At 42.6% G+C, this 26491-nt stretch overlaps 2 protein-coding genes across 2 annotated transcripts; one reads left to right on the forward strand and one right to left on the reverse strand.

The window, feature by feature from the left end:
- Window positions 1–514: 514 nt before the first annotated feature.
- On the reverse strand, window positions 515–7729 carry LOC134078916 (uncharacterized). Its single transcript, XM_062535081.1, has 2 exons — window positions 7641–7729; window positions 515–3431 (listed from the first exon to the last, which is right to left on the reverse strand). The coding sequence occupies exons 1-2, from the start codon at window positions 7727–7729 to the stop codon at window positions 632–634; spliced, it is 2889 nt and encodes a 962-aa protein (XP_062391065.1). The 3' UTR covers window positions 515–631.
- Window positions 7730–8739: 1010 nt separating this feature from the next.
- LOC134078696 (uncharacterized) lies at window positions 8740–24796 on the forward strand. Its single transcript, XM_062534804.1, has 9 exons — window positions 8740–9627; window positions 13232–13522; window positions 21513–21615; window positions 21803–21963; window positions 22241–22307; window positions 22432–22450; window positions 22592–22668; window positions 22778–22790; window positions 22904–24796. Exons 2-9 carry the CDS (start codon window positions 13414–13416, stop codon window positions 22994–22996), a joined length of 642 nt encoding a protein of 213 aa, XP_062390788.1. The 5' UTR covers window positions 8740–9627; window positions 13232–13413; the 3' UTR covers window positions 22997–24796.
- Window positions 24797–26491: the final 1695 nt, after the last annotated feature.

Here is a 26491-nt window from a genome sequence, read left to right on the forward strand (position 1 = left end):
TTTTAGGCAACTTTAGCATGGTATCAAATACATTTTCTCCCCACTGTATATACATATTTACATACACATACACACACACACACACACACATATGTAAGGGATAATGTATAGAACGCCGGTCATTATCGGAAAATAATTCCCGACAGGACGGACAGAACCCCGACGCGCAGTGGAGGGGTTTTGCTTCGTACAGAAGGGAATTATTTTCAGATAATGACCGGCGTTCTATACATTATCGCGCTTATTATATGGCTACTTGCCAAAGCGAGAAAATCAACTTATCTCAATGTGTCTTTAGCAATAACTTGGCTACCGTTTCGTGGCTTCCGCAACAACTAGCGGAGTGAACCCGTTGCCATTGGCAGCGGTCATTATACCTTCGGAGCGGTCAATATGCAGATATAACGGACCGGTAGAACATTGAGAGGCCCATTCAAAGTGAATGGGAGCTCCCTCAACATTCTAGAGAGCCATATAATAAATATATATATATATATATATATATATTGGTTCTTACATACATCTTCTGATGCAACTTGGGCACATCATCAGTGATGTAACCTGGGGTCCTCGGGTGTTTCGGGTCTTTCAACATCAGACACCCTCACCCAGGCGACCCAGCTGGAGGTGATCAGTCCCCAGCTTGTGCCCAAGTAGCTTTGGTTTTCCACGGATCGCCCCGCTTGATCCACAGCCATCTGGATGCCTTTTCTGCGGCATCGGTGATGCTCCTGATGGCTCTCCGCATCTGCAGCCCTCTCACACCCAGGCGCTTCAATACCTGGTACAGGGACTGGCCTGCGAAGCCTCTGCAGCCAACCTCGATGGGGTCACATCGGGTCTTCCATCCGCTGCTTCGACAATCGCCTACCAGTCCCTCATACTTGGCTCTCTTCCTCTCAAAGGCCTCCTCCATACGGTCTTCCCAGGGGACAGTCAACTCCAGCAGGACCACTTGTCTTGATGTTTCTGACACCAGGACCATGTCTGGCCTGAGTGTTGTCACAGTGATGTTCTCTGGAAATTTGAGCTGCCTCCCAAGGTCGACCTTCAGCTGCCAATCACGTGCTGTTGCCAGGAGTCCTCCTGGTGGACTTGGACGCTGTTGTGTCTTCTCCCCTGCTTTAACAAAGGCGATGGATTGCCTTGCTGGATGTTGCTTCCGGCTGTGAGCTATCGCTGCTGTGATCACCTCAGCTATAACCCTCAACACCTGGTCGTGACGCCAGCGATAGCGCCCCTCTCCCAAGGCCTTCGGGCAACAACTCAGGATATGCTCCAGAGATCCCCTTCTCTGGCACAAGGGACAAGCTGGAGTCTCTGCTAGGCCCCAGCAAAACAGGTTGGATGGGCTAGGGAGGGTGTCATAGACTGACTGGATCAGGAATCTAATCCGGTGTGGTTCAGCCTTCCACAGCTCTGCCCAGGTGATCTTACGGTCCAATGCCTGGTCCCAACGTGTCCAAGCCCCCTGTTGCCGCATGCCTACTGACCTGCAGGAGCGGCCTTCCTCCACGCCAGCCCGGACTTCATCTTGGACTAGCCGGCGCCTTTCTTTCCCTTGGGCCTTGCTGTAGACTGGCCTTGGAGAGCTTCCCAATCCTGCTCGCCCTGATGCCACCGTGCCCACCAGCTCGCCATGTTGCAGCCGCCGTTCAGCCAGCTTGACTGCCTCACATGCTTTCCACTTCCTTCCAGTTCGAACCTCGATGCCAGCTGAGGAGACCTTGGTGTCATTGGAGTCCCTGTACAGCAGCACCTCCCTGGCCCGGGTGACCATAAACTCCTCCGACAGACTGCTGAAAGGAAGTTGCAGCTTGTTCTTACAGCCATAGAGTGCTATGCTGCTGAGGCTTCGAGGCAGCCCCAACCACCTGCGCAGGTGTTGACTTATCCTCCTCTCAAACACCTCAACAGTAGTAAGCGGAACCTCATAGACCAGCAGTGGCCAGAGGAGTCGTGGCAGGATGCCATGCTGGTAAATCCAGGCTTTGAACTTGCCTGGCAGCCCAGACTTGTCCACCGCTGAAAGCCAGGTTCCCAGCTCACTGCTGGTTGCTTGCAGAGCTGCGGTGTCCTTCAGGGTACTGTCAAACATCTTGCCCAGGCTCTTGACAGGCTTCTCTGTAACTGATGGAATTGGGGTGCCTCCCACAGAGAAACGAAACCTGTCAGTCACCTTCCCTTTCCTCACTACCAGTGCCCTAGATTTAGCGGGCTTGAATTCCATCCTTGCCCAGCTGATGAGTTGTTCAAGGCCTTTTAAGATCCACCTGCACCCTGGTACTGATGTTGTGGTCACCGTGAGGTCATCCATAAATGCCCTTATAGGGGGCTGACGGGTACCTGACTTTGTGAGGGGTCCTCTGCACTCCACTTCTGCTGACTTCACCAGCATATTCATGGCTAAGGAGAACAGAATCACCGACAATGTGCAACCAGTGATTATGCCCTTTTCCAAACAATGCCATGCAGATGTTAATGCTCCATTGGTGACTCTCAGACTAAAACAACTGTAATAGTCCAAGATGAGGTCCCTGATCTTAGTTGGAACATGATGCAGGTTGAGTGCAGTCTCCACCAGCTTGTGCGGGATAGAGCCATAGGCATTTGCTAGATCCAGCCACAGCACCGCAAGATCTCCTTTGCCCTCTCTTGCTTCTCTGATCAGCTGGGTAACTACACCTGTGTGCTCTATGCAACCAGGCACCCTTGGAACTCCACCCTTCTGCACCGATGTGTCTATGTAGGCATTTCTCAGGAGGAACTCCGTCATGCGTTGGGAGACAATGCTGAAAAAGACCTTGCCCTCCACGCTTAGAAGTGAGATGACCCTGAACTGCTCGATCGAGCGGGAATTCTCCTCCTTGGGGATCCAGATGCCCTCGGCATGTCTCCACTGCTGGGCCACCCTACCTCTTCTCCAGATGGCTTTGATGATCAACCAGAGCCGCTTCAACAGCCTTGGGCATCTCTTGTACACCACATATGGCACTCCGCTGGGACCTGGTGCTGAGCTGGTTCTTGCCGCTCTGATGACCTCTTCAACCTCCTTTAGGGTGGGCTCCTTGATGTTAAACCCTGTGATTGGATCTGGGGGGGTTAGCAGGGTGCTGCAAGGGTTGAGGTCCTTTTCCTTTGCAGCATCACTGTAGGTGGTGCTGAGGTAAGCATCTACCTCCTCCTGTGAGCAGGTAAGTTTGCCACCTCGTTTCTGCCCGAGGATCTTCCTGGTTACCCCAAAGGGGTTTGCGATGAAGGCAGCACGTCTCCTCGCTCTTTCCCTGCCCCTTTTCCTGTGCCACTCTGCCCGTCTGAGAGTGGTAAGTCTTTTCCTCAACATACTGCGAAGTTCTGCCAAGCCTGCCTTCTCCTCCTCCCTTGCCTGCTTGTACTGGCGTCCCAGGCATCTTAACTCCTGTCGTAACTGGCTGATATATATATATATAAACCGCTCACAAAAAGTAAGGAAACTTGACTTTGGCCCATTATATCTCCACTTTAATAATACCAATCACTTAAGTGTTTTATGTCATTTTCATCGTTTATTAGTCACCTTTACAATGAGGTACAGCTTGTAAGCATTGGGCTCCCATGGAATGAGCAATACAAGCAAACGTGTAAGTAGTGCCAACGAAAAATGTGCCAAAATGGCCTGTTATGCTGTTGGAATTCACCTTTGTTACTTCAAGCATTGACGATTGCACTCTTCCACAGAAATGAGGGAAACAAAACATCTTAGGCATACATTCGTTCATTTTATACTCAGTGTCAGGGTCCTCAGTAGCGTGTAGAGGATCCATATGCAGCCACAACAGCTTGGCACCTTCTTCTCATGCTGGTCACCAACCTGGCTACATTCTGCTGTGGGATGGCATTCCATTCCTCGATAAGGATCTGTTAAGTCAGCCAACCTGGTTCTGTTGGTGACTCTGGCACGTACAGCACACCCAAGCTGATCCCACAAGTGTTCAATTGGGTTGAGGTCTGGACTCACGTCACGGCAGGCCATTCTATCCTCTCCACTCCCAAATTCTGGAGGTACTCTCTGATGATCCCAGCTCTATGGGGGCGAGCGTTGTCATCCTGGAGGATGGCATTTGGTCCCATATTCTGGAGATATGGAATTGCCACTGGCTCCAGAATCTCATCCCAGTATCTAAACTCACCTGGTAGCACTTGAAGCCCAAAACGAGATGTCTGGCAGCAGAACCCTATTACTGGCCATTTTGGCACATTTTTGGTTGGCACTACTCAGACATTTGGCTGTATTGCTCATTCCATGATTGCCCTATGCTTACAAGCTATACCTCATTGTAAAGGTGACAAATCAACGATAAAAATGATATTAAAAACTTTACTGGTTGGTATTACTAAAGGGGAGATATAATGGGCCAAAGTCAAGTTTCCTTACTTTTTGTGAGCAGTTTATATATATATATATATATACACATATACATATATATATATATATATATATTAGTGATGCGCGGGTCGGGTATTTTTTCAACCCGCGGGTCCCGCTTTTATGAAATTATTTGATCCGCCCCAGCCCGCCCCGCACCACTGTATCTATTTTGACAACCCGCCCCGCCCCGCACCCGCGACTATTACATAGGCTACTGGGCATTGTAAGTGCTTGGAAACATCGCCTGTAAACTGGCAACAACAAAGGCTATGATTATGAATATGAACGATAATCAGGTCATTATAACAAGATGATAGGCTACACATTTAAAACATCTAGAAATACACAGCAAAAACCTACAAAGCAGCGTTTGTAATCTAGGTTAAACATTATAGCCTACGAAATACGTCCGAAAGAAAACAAGGATTTGTATAGGAGATTGAGGCGGCTGAAAACGGAGAAGAATTTGAAGACAGTCAGTGTTGTTAATTTGCTCCTGGACAGATAAAGATTCATCAGTTTGGCTAACCTAGCCTACTTGTAAGCTACTATAGTGTAAATTGACATTTCAAATAGCCTATGACAGTCGAACAAACAAGTTATGCATGTTTGTGCAAAGTAACGTTATGTGGAGCCATATGGAGGAGGTGGCTCATTGAATTGAAAAGGTAGAGGAATTGTTTGGGAAATAATAACGGCTAGTCATTGCTGACGTTAGCAATGCATTATCAGAGTTCGTTTCTCTGTCATTATGCTGAGGAAAACAACATTAGCACTTGCCATTGAAAGCTAGCAGCCTGTTGCTGTTCCTGTTGGATCCTGCAGCAAGCTGGCAGCCGCGACTCAGAGGGGAGGGAGAGGCGATACGCCGCGCAACAGTATTTTGAAAGTAATTGCAGTGGGCTCGTTTTGGCCACAATCCTACATACGGTTCCATTAATATAGGCTATAGGGAATTGCACGCAACATACATGGATTTTAAAATGTAAGTTTGTTTTTAATGACCCGCCCCAACCCGCCCCGCAAATAAAGTGATAATTTCTTTACCCGCCCCAACCCGACCCGCGGGTTACCCGCGGGTTACGGGCCGACCCGCGCATCACTAATATATATATATAATAGGACAGTTCTGCATCCTGATGACTTGAGGGTAGGGTATCTGCTGGAACAGGTCCTTAGGCTCTTGTTTCGTCGGCCTGAAGGCAGGAGGTTGAAGAGATGGTGGCTGGGATGACTGGGGTCAGAAACAATACGCTTGGCCTTTCTTTTACATCGCTGACTGTAGATGTCCTGGATGGATGGTAATGGTAACTCAGTCCTTGTAATATGCTGTGCTGATCTCTTTGTACTCTTTGAGTAACTCTTTGTAGCACTTTTTGATCCTGGGCAGCAGGGATGGAAATTAGCCACCCGCCAAATGCGTGTAGTTTTGCGCGCTGGCGGGTGAAATATGTCAACACACCCGCCACTGTGGCGGGTAAGCAACTACTTCTACTTCTAGTTGTTTATTTAATCAGAATATTAGCAGTTGCCGCAGAGATAAGAACACACGCCTTGTATCAATAATCCTCAACATCGATATAACGATCACAACAAACATTCTGGAACGGAGCGCTTAGTTGGCTCTCATCATTGCGTCTACTCGCCTACTCATTGCCTACTCTTCCAGTTAACGTGGCAGCTAGATAGCCTACAATTGACTGTATACATTTACAACGAGGCTACCGGTTAATACGTTTAGGTAGGAAATACATTGGATATATATAACAGATTGATATACCAAACTCCGAGTCATGGTACCTAAGTTAAGCACCCAGCCAATTAAACATGACCAAGGAAAAAATGAACGGACAACTCACTCACATGTCATAAGATACCACGGTAACCTCCCTAAATCATAGAAGTTAACATTTGGAAGACACTTATCTTTTCTTTGACGCCAGAAATATTTTCCTTACCTTCTTACTTTTCTTGAACATTCACGTTATTTAATGAAAACATGTATCCTTGAACTATGCATGATTTTCCTAAAACCGAATGAAACCTAATTATATTCACGTACTTTTTAAAGTGACAGGCACTCAATTAGACCTATACACACCACCCCTGTAATATCATTAAAGACAAGTTTAATCAATATGAAGTATTAAAATGACTGACTATTTTGAGTAGCCTAATTATGCATATGCTATAAATTGTTAACAAAATATATAAAGTGTATGAATTCAAATATGAAATAGAAACAAGACAAGCCATTTTCTGAGCAGGGTTGAGCAGAGACTAGGATTGCCACTGCTCTGAATTATCTGTATCCAGCTTAAGGCAATAAGGTTTTGCCTAGTGTAATGTAATAGACAGTCACACTTTTTAAAAACTATTTCAGCTTGTGTAGGCCTATCAGTGCTTTCTTATTGAACACAATACCGCGATAATACCGAAAACCGGGATAATTTTGGTCACTATAACTGTGGGGTTAAATTTTCATACCGTTACATCTCTACTTGGCAGTATAATGTATGGAACGGTTGAATATATTGGTTGGTAAAAATGTTGAGTGGCTGGTAGATTTTAAAATCTACCTGCCACAGTGGCAGGTGGGCAAAAAAGTTAATTTCCATCCCTGCTGGGCAGTGCAGTTACCATACACAGCAGTAAAAGTTGGTCAATATATTGTGGTCCATGCCAAATTTTCACAGACGTCGCAGAAAGAAGAGCCGCTGTCTTGCTGTCTTTGTGACCACACCAATATGGTTCTTCCTCTCTTCTTTCTCGCTTCCGAGACTTAAGTTTGAAATTGAAAAATCCCCTATCTGTCACGTTACTTGTGCAGGTGCCTTTAGTCCCTGAGGATTGATACGCGATTCCTCTCTGAGGTTACCAAACCTTGCTTATTTTAATTCTTGTTTCCCCACACAATCGTGTGAAGGGTTGAATGTTAAAATGGTTATTTAAGTTGATACATTGGTTAACATAAACTAGCCCTCTGCCTGTTGCAGTTGGCTTCTGTTTCTGTCCCCTGCATGTTCGCTTGAAGGTTGGCAATTTTGTTTGATAGCTATCTTGAATAAGTCCGTTACAGTTCAATGTACTCCTAACTCGTTTGCATGTGGTTGGAGTGGCTGTCATTAAGTTTTGATACACAGCTCCTAGGCCAACTTATTTTTCCCCGCAAGTTTGCATGAGTGGTTGCCATTACGTTTAATGGGTCCTGCACGTGTCTGTTTTTGGATACCCGTGCCCGCACAGACCTGTAAAGTTCAGCACCAGATCCGACCCGTCACCCGTGATATCAAAATGAAATCCGCATCTGCCCACACCCATTAATATTTGGCCCGTTACCCGACCCGTGCCCGTGATAAATCACACAGCTAAAATCATTCCAATTAAAGTAGCCTACTTTTTTTTTTGTCTCGCACCTCTTAACATCACAATAAAGGCTGTATGAAACAGGCTAAGGAGTGCTTTCTTTCACTATTAGCGCACTTAGGGCTACAAACATAACCTAATACAAATATGTAATGCGCCCCTGTCAACTTTCACTTTGATTTCAGTATTTCACATTCAAATTAAATATTAAGCTAATGAATAGTATAGCCTAAAGTACACTTTATTTTGAATGATGCGTAACGGGTGCTAGCTGGTTAGCTAAACACCCCTAAACGTTCGTTTTTTAAAAATGTGCAGCTCACCGAGTGGTTACTGGTCTTCAACGATCTTCTATAGCAAGTTTAGCAGCGAAATACAGCTTCTGTCATCTTTTATCATGATTTTCGAAATCCCGGAAGTACTTTTTCAGATATCTCACAACCGTGTGTGCCTAATATAACACAACAGAATTTGAATTTCACTGCGAAACTTGCTATGGAATATCGTTGAAGACCAGTAACCACTCAGTGAGCTGCACATTTTTAAAAATGAACGTTTAGGGGTGTTTTAAGGACAGAATAGTCCATGCACAAAGCGAGCAATGTTAAAGCCATACAGAGCTCCATTCTAAAGCTGCCCAATTCCACAAACAGGCTCAATCGTCGAGATTTCGGTGTCAAACACTTGTTTTCATGCTGGGCAATACAGAAAATGGGCTTAAAGTGTAAAATACCGAAATATTCCTTTAAATAGGAGCAGGATATTTTTTTTTATATTTTTAAAGTCCAGCTATTTCATGGGTCCAGGATACTATGCATCCAGATAAAGTTCCCTTGGCCTCTGGAATTAAAATAGCCCAACATCATCACATACCCTTCACCATAGCTAGAGATTGGCATGGTGTTTTTTTCCAGTTAGCCTATTAGCCTGTTTGATTTGCATCAATGAGCTCAATGAGCATCAAATAGGCTAACTGGAAAAAAACACCATGTTTTTGTGAGCTGCATGCACTCTCTGAGCTGCAGGAGGTGGAAACCTCAGATACAGCATTATGACTTTGGCCAAATCCATTCTTCCACCCCAAGGTGTTCAATCCTTAGTCAGTTAACAGGCCTATTGAACTGGAGGCATTTCACCATGAGCCAGCCTGTCAAACAGGGGTGGCTCTTCATACACTACTGTGCCCAGTAAGGTTTTTTCGTGCTCATGTTGATTGTACACAGCAACTGAGACAGGATCACACTCAGCTCTTTGATAACCAATTGGGTCAGCCAGTGTCCAAACAGCGCTTGTCACACTGGCTAGTGGACACTATTTCCCAGGCATGCTCTGAACAGGGTATTGAGGGCCTGGTGGCTCACTCTACTCGTAGCATGGCCACTTCATGGGTAGCAGCACTGAGCACTCATGGGTTACTCTTGCTGACGTGTACGGCTGCGTCCTGGAGTACTCCATGTACTTTTGCCAGGTTTTATAGAATGAATGCGACCTCAACCACAGTCAGCGGCACTGTTCTCATGGCTGCAGCCGAACAGACTAAGTGAAGGGAATCTTCGCTATACTTTTGATACTAGTCATCTGTTGTAAGACCATGGTGCCGTGCCGGTCAGAGAGAGGTCTAAATAGATGGTAAGTTATGTCCATAACTATGGATCTTTGAGACTGAACAATGACCGTCACCATCCTGTGTTGCTCGGAACGAACTGAAGCACTCCAGTCAAGAGGAAGAGGCATGTTCCCGGATGTACTTCGTGCTGTGGGACCAGCCTCTGGTCAGCCACATGACTTATGGACATAACTTACATTAATAGCAGCTGTTTCGGAATACTGAATTCTGTGGAATACTGTGTACAGTAAGTCTTTAGTATAATCCAACATAATTTAATTGGTGGAAGTTGTGATGTGTGTGTTCATTGTCCTTGAAGATAATGATCTCATACTTATGATATAATATGAGGCGTCCGTATAAGTATACTGTTTTGATCCTGTGAGGGAAATTTGCTCTCTGCGTTTATCCCGATCCATGAATTAGTGAAACACACCGCACACAGTGAGGTGAAGCACACTAGTCCAGAGCAGTGAGCTGCCTGCCACAGCAGTGCGCAGGGAGCAGTGAGGGGTTAGGTGCCTTGCTCAAGGGCACTTCAGCCGTGGATGTGGGCACGGGAGAGTGGTTGAGCACTGCTCACCCATGGCCACATTTTTCCTACTGGTCAGGGGTCGAATGGCTGTCCCCATTTAGCAACTTTTGGGCATCTCTAGTGACACGTTTAGCGACTAGCTATACAGTCGGCGACATCTTGCAACGTTGGTTTCACACCGTTTATTGTTGAGAAACATCAAAAACACCATCTAACTTCCCTGCGGTGCTCTTTATTCAGCACCTACGTCTGTGTAAATGTGATAACAATCTTAAATGCACTTGACTTCACTTTATCTTAATAAAATGTTTGCGATTGCCTGGATAATGTCAGGGCCATCGGTGAAGAAAAAGAAATAAAAACACATTCTGGTGGTAACTTTTAGTTCTAGGCAGAAACACCATGCACAAATATGATTGTAATGGTGTTTGCCTTTTGATTAGGCAGTGTAGTCTCTGAATAAACTTAACCTATGAAACATAAATGATATTACTCTTGTGCTAAGACGAGTTGATACACACCTCTCGCGTTTCAATGCATACAACAGGGGCGCCGCCAGAAATCTTGGACCCCATGAAAGATTTCAATTTAGGATCTAAACAGAGAAGAAGTTAGAAGCGACCGAACACCTCCACGTTTTCCCTATTAAAATACAGTTACATGAGTAGTTACACGACCAACTATGGTGACCCAAAATAAAACGTGGCATTTTTCCAAGCGGGTAAGAAGGATAACTATATTGTATGGTGGTATAGCATTTTGGGAGCACTTTGACTCGGTGCAGTAATATCATCACTCTTGGAGTTTCACTTTGGAGTGAGGATATTACTGTGCCGCGTCAAAGTGCTCCCAAGTGCTATTCCACCATACATTATAGTTATCCTTCTTATGTCTGTGTCTTTAATTTACACATTGAGAAAATCCAACTTTCAAGTAGAGATGCACCGATTGCAATTTTTTGGCCGATTCCGATTTCCGATTTTTCATCGAGTTTGACCGGCCGATACCGATTTTAGCCGATTCCGATTTAATTTCTTCTAACCACTTTACAGCACAAACAAAGAGTTATTTTCTAGCCTATATTTTCTTTAATACAACATGTTAGAAATGTAATCAACTTATCAATGGCTGGTAGAAAAATGTGAATAGACAGATTCTTCTTCAAGTCTTCTTCAGCTGCATTAATCCCAGTGTGGGACATTCATTTCACACATGTAGAAATGCACTAGGTACACTATTTCTTTTCTTCTCACATCCATATGCAATATCCAACTGTAAATATCTTCAGAATACTGATAACTGAAGTTAGTGGTACATAGGCTGAGATGTTGGAAAATGACAACAAAAAAAAAATAATTTTGAGAAGCCTTGAAACACAGCAAATGACATACATTCTCAGTCCACACTCAATTCTTTGAACTTTCGCGATTGCTTGCGGATACTAAGGAAGTGTCCATATTTGGATGGCAAAACGTCATGCAGGAGCTCAGCTTTCCAACGACACCACGCATGATATGTTTTGTATCACGGTCGCGGTAGTTTATGACACGTTAGAATGCTAACTTTTGGCGAATTTAGAAGAAATATACAGGCGTGATCGGACAAAAGGTAATGAAATAAACCTCTAAATGTGTAAATCGGACTTAGTTGTTGTAGTAGTGTGAAAGAATACATGATAAGTTGGCAAACCGAAGCAAAACTATGTTTATTCCTGCCGTGTCTCACCTTGAGTTGAGTAAAGGCTATGTCGCTGCTTATTGATAGCGCTTGTGGTTCAGCTGTGGGTACGCAATTAGCGGCAAGGACGGGCTTTGATGAGCGCTGTAACCTGAAGTGACAGCTTACACCGTGTCCTAACCAGATCCAAGCGAGCGACTGTCAATATTGTCTGTCTACACTGAATCCGTTAAATATGCCATTGTGTTGTGTCACGGGATTCCATATTTCTCATTCAGAATAGTAGAGCAATGCGAGCGACAAAAAGAAAATAGAAACGGGGCGTCCGACAAAAGTTCTCTTAAAAACGTCGCGCTGCTCGCGTCGCTTCAGTCTGGACACTCCAATTGAAAACAATGGAATTAAATGGATTTTATCGCCAATGTTCGCTCGCATTGCGTTCGGTTAGGACAAGGTGTAACACCGTGTCCTAACCGAACGCGATGCGAGCGAACATTAGCGATAAAATCAATTTAATTCCATTGTTTTCAATTGGAGTGTCCTGACTGCAACGCGAGCAGCGCGACGTTTTGAGAGAACTTTTGTCGGACGCCCCGTTTCTATTTTCTTTTTGACGCTCGCATTGCTCTACTATTTTCAATGAGAAATATGGAATCCCGTGACGCAACACAATGGCATATTTAACGGATTCAGTGTAGACAGACAATCTTGACAGTCGCTCGCTTGGATCTGGTTAGGACAAGTGTTAGTATAGTAAATTCCACGCAATGTGGCAAAGCACAGCGTTCGCTGCATAGAAAAACTCAGTATTAGCGCTTTATCCAGCCCTGACTGTTGGCCTAGCTTCATCAAACTTTGCAAACTCAGCTGTGTGAGTGTGATGTTGTTACAAGTACGTGCGAGTGCATTTGACCGGCATAAAATCGGCATGTCTCAGACTGACCGGCCGGTCGCCGGTCGTGGCCGATCACGTGAAAATCGGCCGATTCCAATCGGCGGCCGATCGATCGGTGCATCTCTACTTTCAAGTAGACCTTCACTTTTGTTAACATTGCAAAATGTGTAATTTAGGATTGAAGGAAGTGATCTCAGTGATGTTTTACATCTCGTCCAGATGTGTGCTCCTAAATATATGGTTGCATATCAGAACTATTAATGAGGTAATCTTATCAGTCAGGTATTGGATTGAGAAATCCGTCAAATGTTATTCAGCCTGCACCTGCTGCCTGGACTGTGCCATGCTCTCTTAAGTAAAAGCCTTGAGAAATGTTTTGTTCGCAAATTTCATATTTAAAGAGACCCTATGCAACTTTCTGCAGGAGACGATCGCTCTTTGTTTACATCTGGAAGTCTGAGACGAAGAACCACGCCTGCAATTTATATATTTAAATATAGCCTATACATGTATAAATATACACGCTAAAGCTGTCGGGGAAGCTCTGCAGAGAAAATGCAAGCATAAAACGAGCGAAAACGAACAACGAAACCGAAACCAGAGATGAAATCGCCAATCCTGCATAGTTCCTCTTTAATGGCAAAGTTCACAGATTCACATTTGTTTTTAGAGGTGAAAAAAAACACTATGTCTTACTTGTGAATTTACCCTTGGCAAATAATGTTTTCTTTTGGATTCCATTAGCTCAACCCAAGGTAACCATCACACCATTGGTTGGCAAATGTGAGGCAACACTTGCAACTTGCAGTGCAGACAATGCTTTCCCTGCTGCTGAAGTGTCATGGATTACCAACTCCCCTATAGTTACATTTAAGACAAACTCTACTGAGAACCCAGACGGGACTACCAATGTCACCTCCAATCTCATGGGTGTGCCCTCCAGAGACCTCTACCGGAAGGAGGTCCAGTGTTTGATCAGACACCCAACGCTGAATGGCGAAGAGCTGACAATCAATTACTCCCTCAGCGCACATTGTGAGTAACAGTGCCATGGAAATTAGAGTTGGGTTCCAGCTAATAAGATTATGTATTTTTTTTATTTACTTATTTATAAGGACAGCACACATTCATTAGCATTTCTGTAAAATGTGCCATAGATCCATTGGCAAACGTTTATTTCCTGTTTTGTGGACGCTTGTCTGAAGTTTGAATTCATTCGAGTTCAATCACTAACTAGTTTGGTAATGACGTATGATAACCACGGGGGACACAACAATAATGATAGGCTTGAAACGTAATCGCTCTTGGGAACGCCCTCTGTTCGCTGATTGGACGGAGATGGACTTGCCGGAGTAAACAAAGCTGAATCAAGATATTTGTGATTCTCTGGAGATGTCATCGGGTCGGCAATTCTTGAAGCTGCATTGCTGGCTATGCTGTATGGTTATGCTAGGTGAACGATTCCCCTATTACGTTCCACTACCAGAAAATCTTGCATAGTTTGCCTTTAACTACTTCTACTGCTCTATTTCCTACCCTGCACTGCCACCTACTGGACAAAGTCAGCAACATAGTAATTATGTGAGCAAAAGTTTACAATAGTTTGAATGGCCAAAAAAGGGACAAATCATGACCACATTGTGTGAGGTATACCACATTAATCCCAGTGAAAGGCTGTGCTTGTAATGTTTATTTGCCCACAAAGTTTGCTTTGTTAGTGTTTTTGTTATTAAAGTGTAAGTTTGGCGGAAATTGAAAATAAAGCTATTTTCTGAATGAAAATACATCAACTAAGCCGTGGAGGAAGTCATTTTCGCTCATCACGCAGTACAGAGCTATCACGGGCAGGAGCGACAGCCCAAAATCGCAAACAGTGGGTTAACACGGGGCTTAGAGCCACACGCTTTCAAAATCGCATTTTTAAACCACTAACATCGCTCAAAACAGCGCCAAACCTCATCAGTAGCTTGCTCTAGGTGTCTACACATAAAACGAAGCTCCAATCAGTCTGTAAACTTTGGAATAGTCAGTATACACGTATAATAAATTCGAGACCGCAACCCCGTCTGAAGCACAGAAATGTCTCGTGAGATCTCACACGGAAGCACGGGAGCTATTCCTGTGGGTAGTCAAAATCGCATTTTTAAACCACTAACATTGCTCAAAACAGTGCCAAACCTCGTCAGAAGCTTGCTCTAGGTGTCTACACATAAAACGAAGCACCAACAACTTGGCTCATGAACCTGACGTTTATAAAAGAAGACTGTTATGAACTCTTACCCCTTCCAGCTCCTCACGAAGGAAAGTCCACGACCTCTCGTGTGAGATCTCGCGAGACATTTCTGCGCTTCAGACGGGGTTGCGGTCTCGAATTGATTCTACGTGTATACTGACTATTCCAAAGTTTACAGACTGATTGGTGCTTCGTTTTATGTGTAGACACCTAGAGCAAGCTACTGATGAGGTTTGGCGCTGTTTTGAGCAATGTTAGTGGTTTAAAAATGCGATTTTGAAAGCGTGTGGCTCTAATCCCCATGCTAACCCACTGTTTGCGATTTTGGGCTGTCGCTACTGCCCGTGATAGCTCTGTACTGCGTGATGAGCGAACATTTCTTCCTCCACGGCTTAGTTGATGTATTTTCATTCAGAAAAATGTATTTTCAATATCCGCCAAACTTACACTTAACTGTAAATAGGCTTGGTTGTTTGGCTTCATCATTTCCAATATGGAAACCATAACTCTGACTTCGCAGAGAGTCTGGCCTAGATCCATTTGCTAACGTGTATTTCCTGGTTTGTGGACGCTTAGAGTTCAACCACTAACGTTTGGTAATGACTTATGTTAACCACAGGGGGACACAGCGGTAACGGTAGGCTTGAAACTTAAATGTAATTGCCCTCGGGCACGCCCTCTATTCGCTGGTTGGACAGATATAATAAGCGAAGGTGGATCAAGATATTCACGATGGAGTAGGTTCTACTGAAGGGAAAAGAAATTGAGCGTAAGTTCTAGTTGTAGAACTAGAAATATAACATCTCTCCTGTGGATATTTGAAATTGTCAGTCATGATGTATTCACCCTATAGGCCTGTAGCCTATTGGGGTAATTGTTGAGCTGAAACCATCTCTTGTGCTTTTAGATTCTGGAATCAATACCCTTGACTTTTTTTTATTTATACACAGATTTCCCATTTACTAGCAAAACTAGATGCACGCACAGCCGAGGGGCAGAAGACGCCGGATGGCCGGTCATAACATAAAGTTAACCTAATAACCAGCTGCTGTAAGCTATACAGTCGGCATTTTTTGTATGCCACTGTTGTCTAAATGATGATAACATCTCATTTCAGGGTTTATTTCAGAGTTTGTCGTTCGTTTTCATTATTTATATAACATCGTCTTTTTGGCGGTTTTGGTGGTTTCTGGCAAATAAATGCATTACTTTACATTCCTGAACATTCTCTAACCATCGTCATTTGGAATAGTGCTGTTTTCGGCATTAAAATTCATTTTAATCTTTTCACAGAGAGCAGCTGCTTAATGCTGTTCATGGTGCTTTCTGCCCCTTGTGTGCGCGCGCGCATGTTTTCGAGAAATCTATGTAGGATGAAGGATGTAGAAGAATGACAATACACAACCTGTAGTTTGCTGTTGTTTGAAGTCCTATTGTTATTCCAGAGATCACCTTCTGTTGAAGAGTTATTTTTGTTCTAAAACAGATACAGTAGTTCTGATCCTTGATTATGATTGCCTGAATCACATTCGATGCCATTATAAAACCCAACACAAACATACACCTTGACTGCATTTCGTTAGTAATGCGCTACAGTGGGTACGGGTTGAGAATGCACCTTCTCCCGCGGGACTCCCGAAGAGATCCCGCAGTGCGTCAAGCCGATTTTTTCCGAGTCTAAGGCAATGTACCCAAACAACCACCAGGTGGCAGAAAGTTTCAACTGCATTTAATGATGAAGACCGCATATCCGTCAATAGTCGACTCCTTAATCTCATTGAATCATTAAAATGAAGGTGATGACTGGCGAAATTATTCAAACGACACTTCAATGAACCATTGTTGAAATGAATGAAAATGGTTATAGAAATCGCCTACAGCCAGCGTTATAAGAAATATATAAGTAATAGTTAAAGTCTTCTTCCGTATTAAACAGATAGCCTACGGGACGCTCTTTGTTCCGTAGGCTATTTTAAGGAACTACTCAATACTACTTTACTACTGGGTAAACTGGCGCGCTACAAACATTAAAATGTCAAATCATATTTATTTCTCTTTGTCGCCATGATATTGGGGGAAACGCGGAGAGGCGAGATGGTCAGTCCTCGTATTTGTTCTTCGCGTTTCGTTATAAGAAATATATAAGTAATAGTTAAAGTCTTCTTCTGTATTAAACAGATAGCCTACGGGACGCTCTTTGTTCCGTATTTTAAGGAACTACTCAATTCACACACACTGGGTAAACTGGCGCGCTACAAACATTAAAATGTCAAATCATAGTTATTTCTCTTTGTCGCCATGATATTGGGGGAAACGCGGAGAGGCGAGATGGTCAGTCCTCGTATTTTTTCTTCGCGTTTCGTTATAAGATCCATTTGCGATCTATAAGGATTAGAAAATAGCCTAAGTAATAGTTAAAGTCTTCTTCTGTATTAAACAGATAGCCTACGGGACGCTCTTTGTTCCGTATTTTAAGGAACTACTCAATGCACACACACTGGGTAAACTGGCGCGCTACAAACATTAAAATGTCAAATCATATGTATTTCTCTTTGTCGCCATGATATTGGGGGAAACGCGGAGAGGCGAGATGGTCAGTCCTCGTATTTTTTCTTCGCGTTTCGTTATAAGAAATATATAAGTAATAGTTAAAGTCTTCTTCTGTATTGAACAGATAGCCTACGGGACGCTCTTTGTTCCGTATTTTAAGGAACTACTCAATGCACACACACTGGGTAAACTGGCGCGCTACAAACATTAAAATGTCAAATCATATGTATTTCTCTTTGTCGCCATGATATTGGGGGAAACGCGGAGAGGCGAGATGGTCAGTCCTCGTATTTTTTCTTCGCGTTTCGTTATAAGAAATATATAAGTAATAGTTAAAGTCTTCTTCTGTATTAAACAGATAGCCTACGGGACGCTCTTTGTTCCGTATTTTAAGGAACTACTCAATGCACACACACTGGGTAAACTGGCGCGCTACAAACATTAAAATGTCAAATCATAGTTATTTCTCTTTGTCGCCATGATATTGGGGGAAACGCGGAGAGGCGAGATGGTCAGTCCTCGTATTTTTTCTTCGCGTTTCGTTATAAGATCCATTTGCGATCTATAAGGATTAGAAAATAGCCTAAGTAATAGTTAAAGTCTTCTTCTGTATTAAACAGATAGCCTACGGGACGCTCTTTGTTCCGTATTTTAAGGAACTACTCAATGCACACACACTGGGTAAACTGGCGCGCTACAAACATTAAAATGTCAAATCATATGTATTTCTCTTTGTCGCCATGATATTGGGGGAAACGCGGAGAGGCGAGATGGTCAGTCCTCGTATTTTTTCTTCGCGTTTCGTTATAAGAAATATATAAGTAATAGTTAAAGTCTTCTTCTGTATTGAACAGATGGCCTACGGGACGCTCTTTGTTCCGTATTTTAAGGAACTACTCAATGCACACACACTGGGTAAACTGGCGCGCTACAAACATTAAAATGTCAAATCATATGTATTTCTCTTTGTCGCCATGATATTGGGGGAAACGCGGAGAGGCGAGATGGTCAGTCCTCGTATTTTTTCTTCGCGTTTCGTTATAAGAAATATATAAGTAATAGTTAAAGTCTTCTTCTGTATTGAACAGATAGCCTACGGGACGCTCTTTGTTCCGTATTTTAAGGAACTACTCAATGCACACACACTGGGTAAACTGGCGCGCTACAAACATTAAAATGTCAAATCATATGTATTTCTCTTTGTCGCCATGATATTGGGGGAAACGCGGAGAGGCGAGATGGTCAGTCCTCGTATTTTTTCTTCGCGTTTCGTCATAAGAATATATAAGTAATAGTTAACGTCTTCTTCTGTATTCTCTGCCACATTCGACAACAGCATTCAAGTTCCTTCTCAGCACGATGACGTGACTTTGCTTGCTGTTGGCCCAGAACAACATGCTCGAATTCACCAACAGAGTCGCGGCAACGTTGGTAGATACGGATGCCTGCTCTTCAGAGCCATCACCACAAAGGAGCACTACAGAGCCTGGTGCAAAACCACCAACTGGGATGGATCGAAGGGCAAGCAAGCACTGCCACACAACGTCAAGACCTTTGTGTTGTCAACACTAAGCAGAAAGTTTCCTACGATGGGGAGAAGTGGCCGCAAGGACTGCATCGATAAGATCAACGAATGCCTTCGCAAGCCCCGAAACCCTGGCGATACATTTTCTTTCCTTTAATTCAATAAAACATTGTTTATCTGAAGAACTTTTCCGAGGTTGTCTTGTCTACCAAATCCTAAACTTAAATAGAGTAAACATTTTATCTTATGAAAAAACTCTTAGGGGGAACAGTTAGGCAGCCCTTCCTCCATTATCGTAGTAGGACTAATTTATTAGAGGGGTCAAAAAAAACTCATAAAGTAGGCTAGACTAAATGTGTCACTTTAGTGATTGGCTCTTTCAAATGCAAATTAGGTGGATGGGCTTTTGAATGGGCCTGCTGCAGGTGAGAGGACAAATCCTAAGAATTTATTGTTTTTAGAAAGTGCCATTATCATTGCCATATTCTCTTAAAACATAGGTTATATATTTGAAAATGAGTTGATTAAAGGCTTCTAATGGTGTTTCTATAATATGATAAAAGCAGAGATTGAGATGTGTGTTTGGAACAGTTTTTCAAATCCCCCGGGGATATTTAGACTCCAGGGTGTTAAGCACTCATTCACAACTGTCCCATCGCTAAATGCTCTCTTGTGTTGCGTGATCACACAAGTATAGCCTACCTGTCGTAGTGTGCTTTTAATTTGATAGGCCTAATTATTATCTCCCCCAAGGATATAACAAAGTCTATGGATTTGCTATCCAGTAGCCTAATAATTAGGCTATGTGCCACGTCCGATTTCGCAAGTGGTGTAGTAGGCTACATTTAAAAATCGACAGCCGCCTGTGAGATTCATTTCATGAAGAGCAATTGTCTTGTGCGATCATTCCCCCTCCCCCACACTCGTCTAACCAGTTCACTACATTATGCGGCACTGAGGACGACACTTGAGCCCGACACTATGTCAATGTAAAAATGTGTGTGAGTGCGCGCTGAACCACGAATTAACATATTAACTTTTCTTTTCAGCAGACATCGCAAACATAAAATGAATCTCAAAACAGAAAGTCTTTAATTTTTTTTAATAAATCAATGCATTGTGTTTTGATGATTTCCGGAGAGGTGCCTCTACTGGGTTTCGAACCCCGGTCGCTGGCGTACGACTCCTATGCTTCAACCACTTGCGCCACAGTTGGATGTGAATCTTAACAGGCTTTATTCGGCACATGTACTTGAAACGCCGATCAAAAGTTCTGACATGTTAAACTGACGTTAGTTATTAATCTCTGAATCAACATGAACATGCATACGATACATACGTTGCTAGAAACTTATTTTGCGGAGCTAGGCCTGCTAGTCGATGGTTACAATGAATTACCCTCACTGCCCTATCGCATATCTGACCATCCATTGTTACAATGTTACAAAATGCGCGATCTTCTCCATGCATGTGGCCTACGGTTAGGCTATAAGTAAAGTGACAAGCATAGGCATGTATTAAAGAGATTTCTGTTAAATACATTTTATTTTCAGTCGTCAAAAGTGGTGGGGACAAAATCTGTGATAACAAGTGCTGGCTACCCAGCGTCGCCGTTAAAATGAACATGCCTCCGTTTAAAATAGCCTACACATTTCTAAGTATTCCTAGCATGTAAATGTTGCCAAAATGTCCATCTTGTCCATCTCTTTCGTCTTCGCCTTGACGTTGACAATAATAGCCTATTCACGGAAATGCGGTCTTGTAACCGTAATGAATTCATGAATTAATCTGGTTGCCTTTCGAGTATTTCAGGTTGAATTGAAGGCTATTTCCTTCTGATAGGCCTATATGTTTCTAAAACCATTTTCATTCATTTCAACAATGGTTTATTGAAACATCGTTTGATTAATTTCGCCAGTCATCACTTTAATTTTAATGATTAAATGAGACGGATATGCGAAGCATTTCTCTCCCTCTCCATTGACCAAAACGTTGCTCTGGCATCTCTGCTGGACTGACTGAGTTATAGGCTACGTCGAGTGAGAGAGCTGTGAGGTAGGCTGTAAACATTCAAAAACTCTGCAACTGCAATCTAACATGCCGAGCGTCATGTCTCTTTTCTCCGCTTGTCACCACCAAGTCCTCGGGTTTTTCCATGAGCCGAACCTTCATATTATTAGGGCGGTCTATGTTGCCCCCTTGCGGTTGCAGTTTTCCCGATGCTTCGGGAGTCCCGATGTGCGGGAAAGAAAGGAGCATTCTCAACCCGTACCATCTGTACCTCAACTTACACAAAAGTTAGAGTAGCTGTGTCTGAATGTTGCTTGGCAAAAATGGAGAAAATATATTTCTTAATATATTTCATAAAATCTTGCCAGAAAGAAGTAGTAACCGTTTTAGAAAACCAGTAAGCCACTCAAGTCTGTAGTTTACACTCCCTAGTTGACCCTTAGCTGTTCTAAAATCAGCGTAAATTACGGCCTCTCCGGGCTTATTGCTTAAAACTGTGCTGTAGAATGTTGCATATTGAAGAAAAATATCCTTATTGGTGTAATTAGTCTTTACATTTAATTTAATGTTTTTGTTATGATAGTCCATCACAGAAAGGACTTTGGTTTGAAGGTGATTATAATGTTTGTGTACATGTTACTTGGGGGTCTGTCCATGATGTTGGAAATTGTCAACTTGATATGTGTACAACTGATATTCTCTTTTAGATCCCCCTTTGCCTCCTAGAGTTACCCTTCTGGAGAGTCCGTCTTTAGGATTTAAGTGTCAAGTTGACGGGAATCCAGAGGCTGTAAAATACACATGGAGAAGGTAGTTTGTTGGAGGGTGTTTGTTAAGTTCAATCATAAACTTTCTGAAGCAAAATGTCAAATGTGAACCTGTATATGGAACCTTTTTTTTAATAAGTGGTTTGCACTGACTACTGTTAATTAGAAAAGTATGAGATAAGAGTTCAGAATCAGAATCAGAGAATTAACCATCAATATCTTCTGTTTAGGGATGGACGTCTCATCTCTGGAAATGGAGTTAAAGCAGATGTAAACAAACTCCACTTTCAGGAATTTACATCTGACATGAATGGCCTGTACGATTGTGAGGTTTCAAATATGTATGGGTCAGCAACAGGTTTCTTACACCTATACACTCACAAAAATGAAAGTGAGTTTTTCTTTTTTTTTTCAATTCCAACTTTTTCCCTTTGGTACTCATTAATTGATTCTTTCAATCATGATTTTCTAAGAATGCTCCTGTAGATTAATGAGGTTTACTATATTTATATTTATTTACTTAGACAGCATCAAATTGGACATCTGGATGTTATTATTAAATTATCGGCTGCATTGAATCAACCCCCTTGATCTGTATGATATATAGCAAAAGGTCATTAGGAATGTGATTCACTTCCCTGTCTGTACTTTTCACTCTGTCATTACAGGACATTACGTTTTTTTCTGGATTTCTTTCATTGGGCTTGGTGTTTTCACATTAGGCCTACTGTACAGGTAATACTGTAATACAGTATTTATACATACTACTTTCCAACACACATGTACAAAAGGGTTGGGTTATATAAAGGGTTATATGTTGTTACTGAAACTACACTTGTCCCCTCTATATTTTCAACAGATTTGTGTCGAGACGTAAGGTGAGAGATGTTCTGTTCTCATCTTACAAAACATCAAAATGTCATCAAAATACTGTATATTATACAATGTGGTTTCTACATATAACAGATATGTTGTATAAAGTGTGCCATCATTAAGGGTGAATTAAATTGTTTTCCCAGTCTGCAGAAGAAACAGCAAATGAGCCTATTGAGCCTATTGAGTCTTTTGAGCCTATTGAGGATTCAGAACAATCAAGGCAAGCACTATAATATGTGTATTCAGTTAGTCATGTTTACTTCTTTGAATGCAATGCAAGATGTTAGCTTCATTTTATCCCTCTGTTTCTTGTTTCCCTTTCACTTTAGCCATCAATGTCCGGTAAGCTTTAAGCCGTTTGTTTTCCATTTTAAGTATCATATCAAATGATTCAGGCATCCACCATACATGAGTTGTAGACACTGATTCTGATTAACAATGAATCTATGTCATAGATGCAGGAAATCAGCTCATCAAAAGATTCTCCTGAACAGTCTGCCCCCATGATGCCTGAAGAAAGGAGGAGTTCCAGCGAAGATGATACATGACCAAGTCAACTAAATCGACATGAACTCCCCGGGGACCCCCTTGTTGACCACAGGCCTACAGTTCTGGCTAAAATAGTGTCAGCCAAATGGGACTGTATAAGGAATAGCATATTATTTGGATTGCTGTGATTCACTGTGTGTGTGTGATTTGCTTTATATATTGCTGTGTACTTTTTGCCGTTTTCATAATTGAATCACCGATTGCAGTGCCTATACTTAGAGTGACGTGATTATAGTACAGGGGTGTGATTCTTCCGTTTTTAAACGGAATTCCGTTTTTTTAGGCCTGAAAATGAGACCCACGCAATTCGTATAGATCCGCTGAGTTTTTTTTTAGGGGGGGGGGGGTTCAGAGGTTTATTTCTGTAGCCTAAACACAGACCATTGCTTTATAATAGGCCGCTGACAATGACGACGGGTATGGTGCTTCTTTCATTCATATCACTCCGCAAGCCTAGTCCGTTCTCTCACTAGTGGAATTCATTGAAAGTGAAAGCAGACGGGTTGATGAATGTTTGATGCAAGTTCGATGTGTGAGTGTGTGGTAAACTATTTGTTTCTTAGCAGAAGCCATGAAACGGTAAAGGTCAAATTATTTGTTTAAGTATTATTATTAAGTTAAGTAGTATTTATTAAGTCTTTGCTTCGCGTTCGCGTCCAGTTTGACGTGTCTGAATTTTCCGATAATGACGACAATCTCCTGGTACTTTTAATTTCTGCGCGTGTAAACTAGTCTAGGCTACTGTGCTTGAAGATAGCTGTGACAGACTAGCCTACTGGTTTTCATCGTTTTCACCACAAAGCCCGTCTACCTTAGCTTAGGTCTACTAAATTGTTTAGTTAACACCTGTCATTCCGCGTTTGTCCAGCCGTTCACCTCCGTGCGCCCCATGTCATTCAAAACATATTTCGGGATAGACATCTCACTATGAGAAAACGTATTATGATAGTGCTAAGAGATTGACACTTTGGCATTCTTGGTAAACATCAGTCTTGACTCTTGCACATAATATTGAGCTGATTTATTTTAGTGGAAATGGCCTATTGTAGCATTGTGCTGATACATGGAAAAAAGTTGCCTATTTAAAGGCACATTCTGAATTTTAATTCTAGCTCTCCATTGAGTGTGTGCACTTGAACAACTATGTAGCCTATACCAGTAGGGCCTGCCATTTATTTTAGGAGGAGAGGAGGACATGTTACCTTGGAAGGAGAGGGAGTGGTGCAATTTGATTTTCTTTCCAACTTAAATATCAATAACCTTCAAGCAACCTCTTCAATCAGCATCAATAGGCCTATATTGTACAGGACTAGACGACTGTAAGGGGGCAGGCTAAATGTTATCATAGGCCTATAGCCTACTAAATAATGTAGTCAACATTATAACTTTATGTTGGTTTAAGTTGAAACAAAACATGAACTGAGAAAATCCATAATTCTACATCATTGTTGGCAAAATGATCATGATAGCCTATATTTCAGCCATATCTGCTTTAGTCTTAAGCAGGCCCTTGACTACTTTGCTATAAATGTGTTTTCTTTAGGCCTTATAGACTATTTTGTAATATGTTATAATGTTTGAAATATATGTATCTCAGTCTATCAATAGTTCTCATAAAAGTCATCAGATGTCATCATTTAAGGGGTTATTTTTCAAAATTTTCTCCCGGGGGTGCATGCCCCCGGACGCCCCTAGTAAATTACATTGAAGTGCACAGTAGCCGATACTATAGTACCTTAGCTATACACTAGAGCAGCAGTTCACAAACTTTAGCCCCCAAGGACCACTGACTCGCGTATTAAAAGGGGTGGTGGTGGGGGGGGGGGGGGATGGGGGGGGTGTATATAGGGGTCGGATATATTTTCCTTTTTTTTTGTCCTTTGCCAATCACACCCCTGATAGTACCATTCCTAACACGGACTTCCATTGGTGTGCACAAATGACTCGTTACCACCTTTTGCCATGAACAATTACGAACAATTATTGCCTAGCCTATCAGTGAATGAACTGAGGTGTATAAAGGGGGAGGAATACAGACTTACGGGGAATTCGGGCGGAGACAACAGGCCTGGCAGCTGGGACGAGACTGGAGTTGACCAGGCCACGAACGCCGACCACGAACGCAAGCCACGAACGCCGACCACGGGATGGCCTACGGGATTCCCATTGCAGACGGCTCTCATCTGGTGGATTTTCTGCTGCTCCATACAACAGCAGCCATTGAACGGTGACTGGGACCTGCAGACGGAACATTCATTTTAGAACATTGTTTTAATACTTAGATTAAGTTATTGACTTAAAATAAACAATTGTATTTGTATACTTATTTCACTTGTGTTGCTTCTGTGTTCTGGGCATCTGGACTTGGGGGAGTAGGGAGTGAGTACGGGGTACATTGGTGGCAAAGTTACCCAGCCGTGTGGCTGACAATAGCACTTCTGAATGTCAGATCTCTTGTAGGCAAGTCTAGTGTTAATTAACTATATCTGTGGCCACAAACTTTTGAATTTATGCTCTTAACTGAAACCTGACTTGATCAAGCTACTAGCGACTCTACAGTCTACACCTATTGAAGCAGCTCCTCCTAATTTTGACTTACTGAGTACGACAAGAGAGGAGGCAACCAAATTTGTCAAACAAATTTGTCAAAAAAATACCATACCGGATGTTATAGAAGATTGGCCTACCGCCAATCTACTGAGATGTTAGGCCCCGGAATGACCTGGTTGACACGTTTTAGTGTCTTGTTACCGTTAAGAAGAGCCCCAAGCGTTGTCCTTGCTTCGGAATGTAATCCATTTATTTGACGTTGCAAAAGTCATTGCAAAAGTAGCACGGTTCCTCAGAAAGGAGAACAAGATTAAAGCGACCTGGATAAGGAACTGCAAAGTTTTCATCCGTACCAAAGGAGCGACACCGGAAGAAGAACGAGTCATGGCAGTGAGCGACATTTCCGAACTCGAGACATTCAAATGTTAAGTCCAATAACTTCACTTTTTAGGCAGACAGTAATGATAGGACTAGGCCTAGGCCCAGTAAGAAAGGAAATATTGTGTGCGCACACAGATGGGCCTACGTCAATGAATCTCCAAAGAGTAGCAACAGCTCTGGTGTTTGAGAAGGATCACTATCACTGGTTTGCTAAATTAGACTCTGGCAAAGTCTATCTGTTAAAAACAGACCTGTCTTCTAGTTATTCCACCTTATGTCTTTTATGTTAATTATTCTTTATTGCTTTCTTTTTATTTTTTATTTTATCATTATTACTATTATTATTATTATTATTACTCTTTGCTCATCTATGCTTTTATCTGCTATTACTGTTTGGTTTTTGTTTATGTAAAGCACATTGAATGACCTCTGTGTATGAAATGCGCTATATAAATAAACTTGACTTGAATTGACTTGACTAGGCATACTGTCGTTTCTGATCATGGTCTTTCTCTGCAACAAGTGGTATGTTCTGACATCAGTCGGTTTCGTGACATGTCTGA

The sequence above is a fragment of the Sardina pilchardus genome, chromosome 4, assembly GCF_963854185.1.
Source record: "Sardina pilchardus chromosome 4, fSarPil1.1, whole genome shotgun sequence".
Lineage (NCBI taxonomy): Eukaryota > Metazoa > Chordata > Actinopteri > Clupeiformes > Clupeidae > Sardina > Sardina pilchardus.

Bases quoted from the DNA above. Each gene is read 5' to 3' on its own strand.
- LOC134078916 (XM_062535081.1), bottom strand. From the start codon at position 7,729: ATGGGTGTGGGCAGATGCGGATTTCATTTTGATATCACGGGTGACGGG. The intron at 3,432-7,640 runs GTATCCAAAAAC...TATATATATCAG, and splicing joins ACAGGTCTGTGCGGGCACGG to CCAGTTACGACAGGAGTTAA.
- LOC134078696 (XM_062534804.1), top strand. From the start codon at position 13,414: ATGGGTGTGCCCTCCAGAGACCTCTACCGGAAGGAGGTCCAGTGTTTG. The intron at 13,523-21,512 runs GTGAGTAACAGT...ATTCTCTTTTAG, and splicing joins TTACTCCCTCAGCGCACATT to ATCCCCCTTTGCCTCCTAGA. The intron at 21,616-21,802 runs GTAGTTTGTTGG...TCTTCTGTTTAG, and splicing joins GTAAAATACACATGGAGAAG to GGATGGACGTCTCATCTCTG.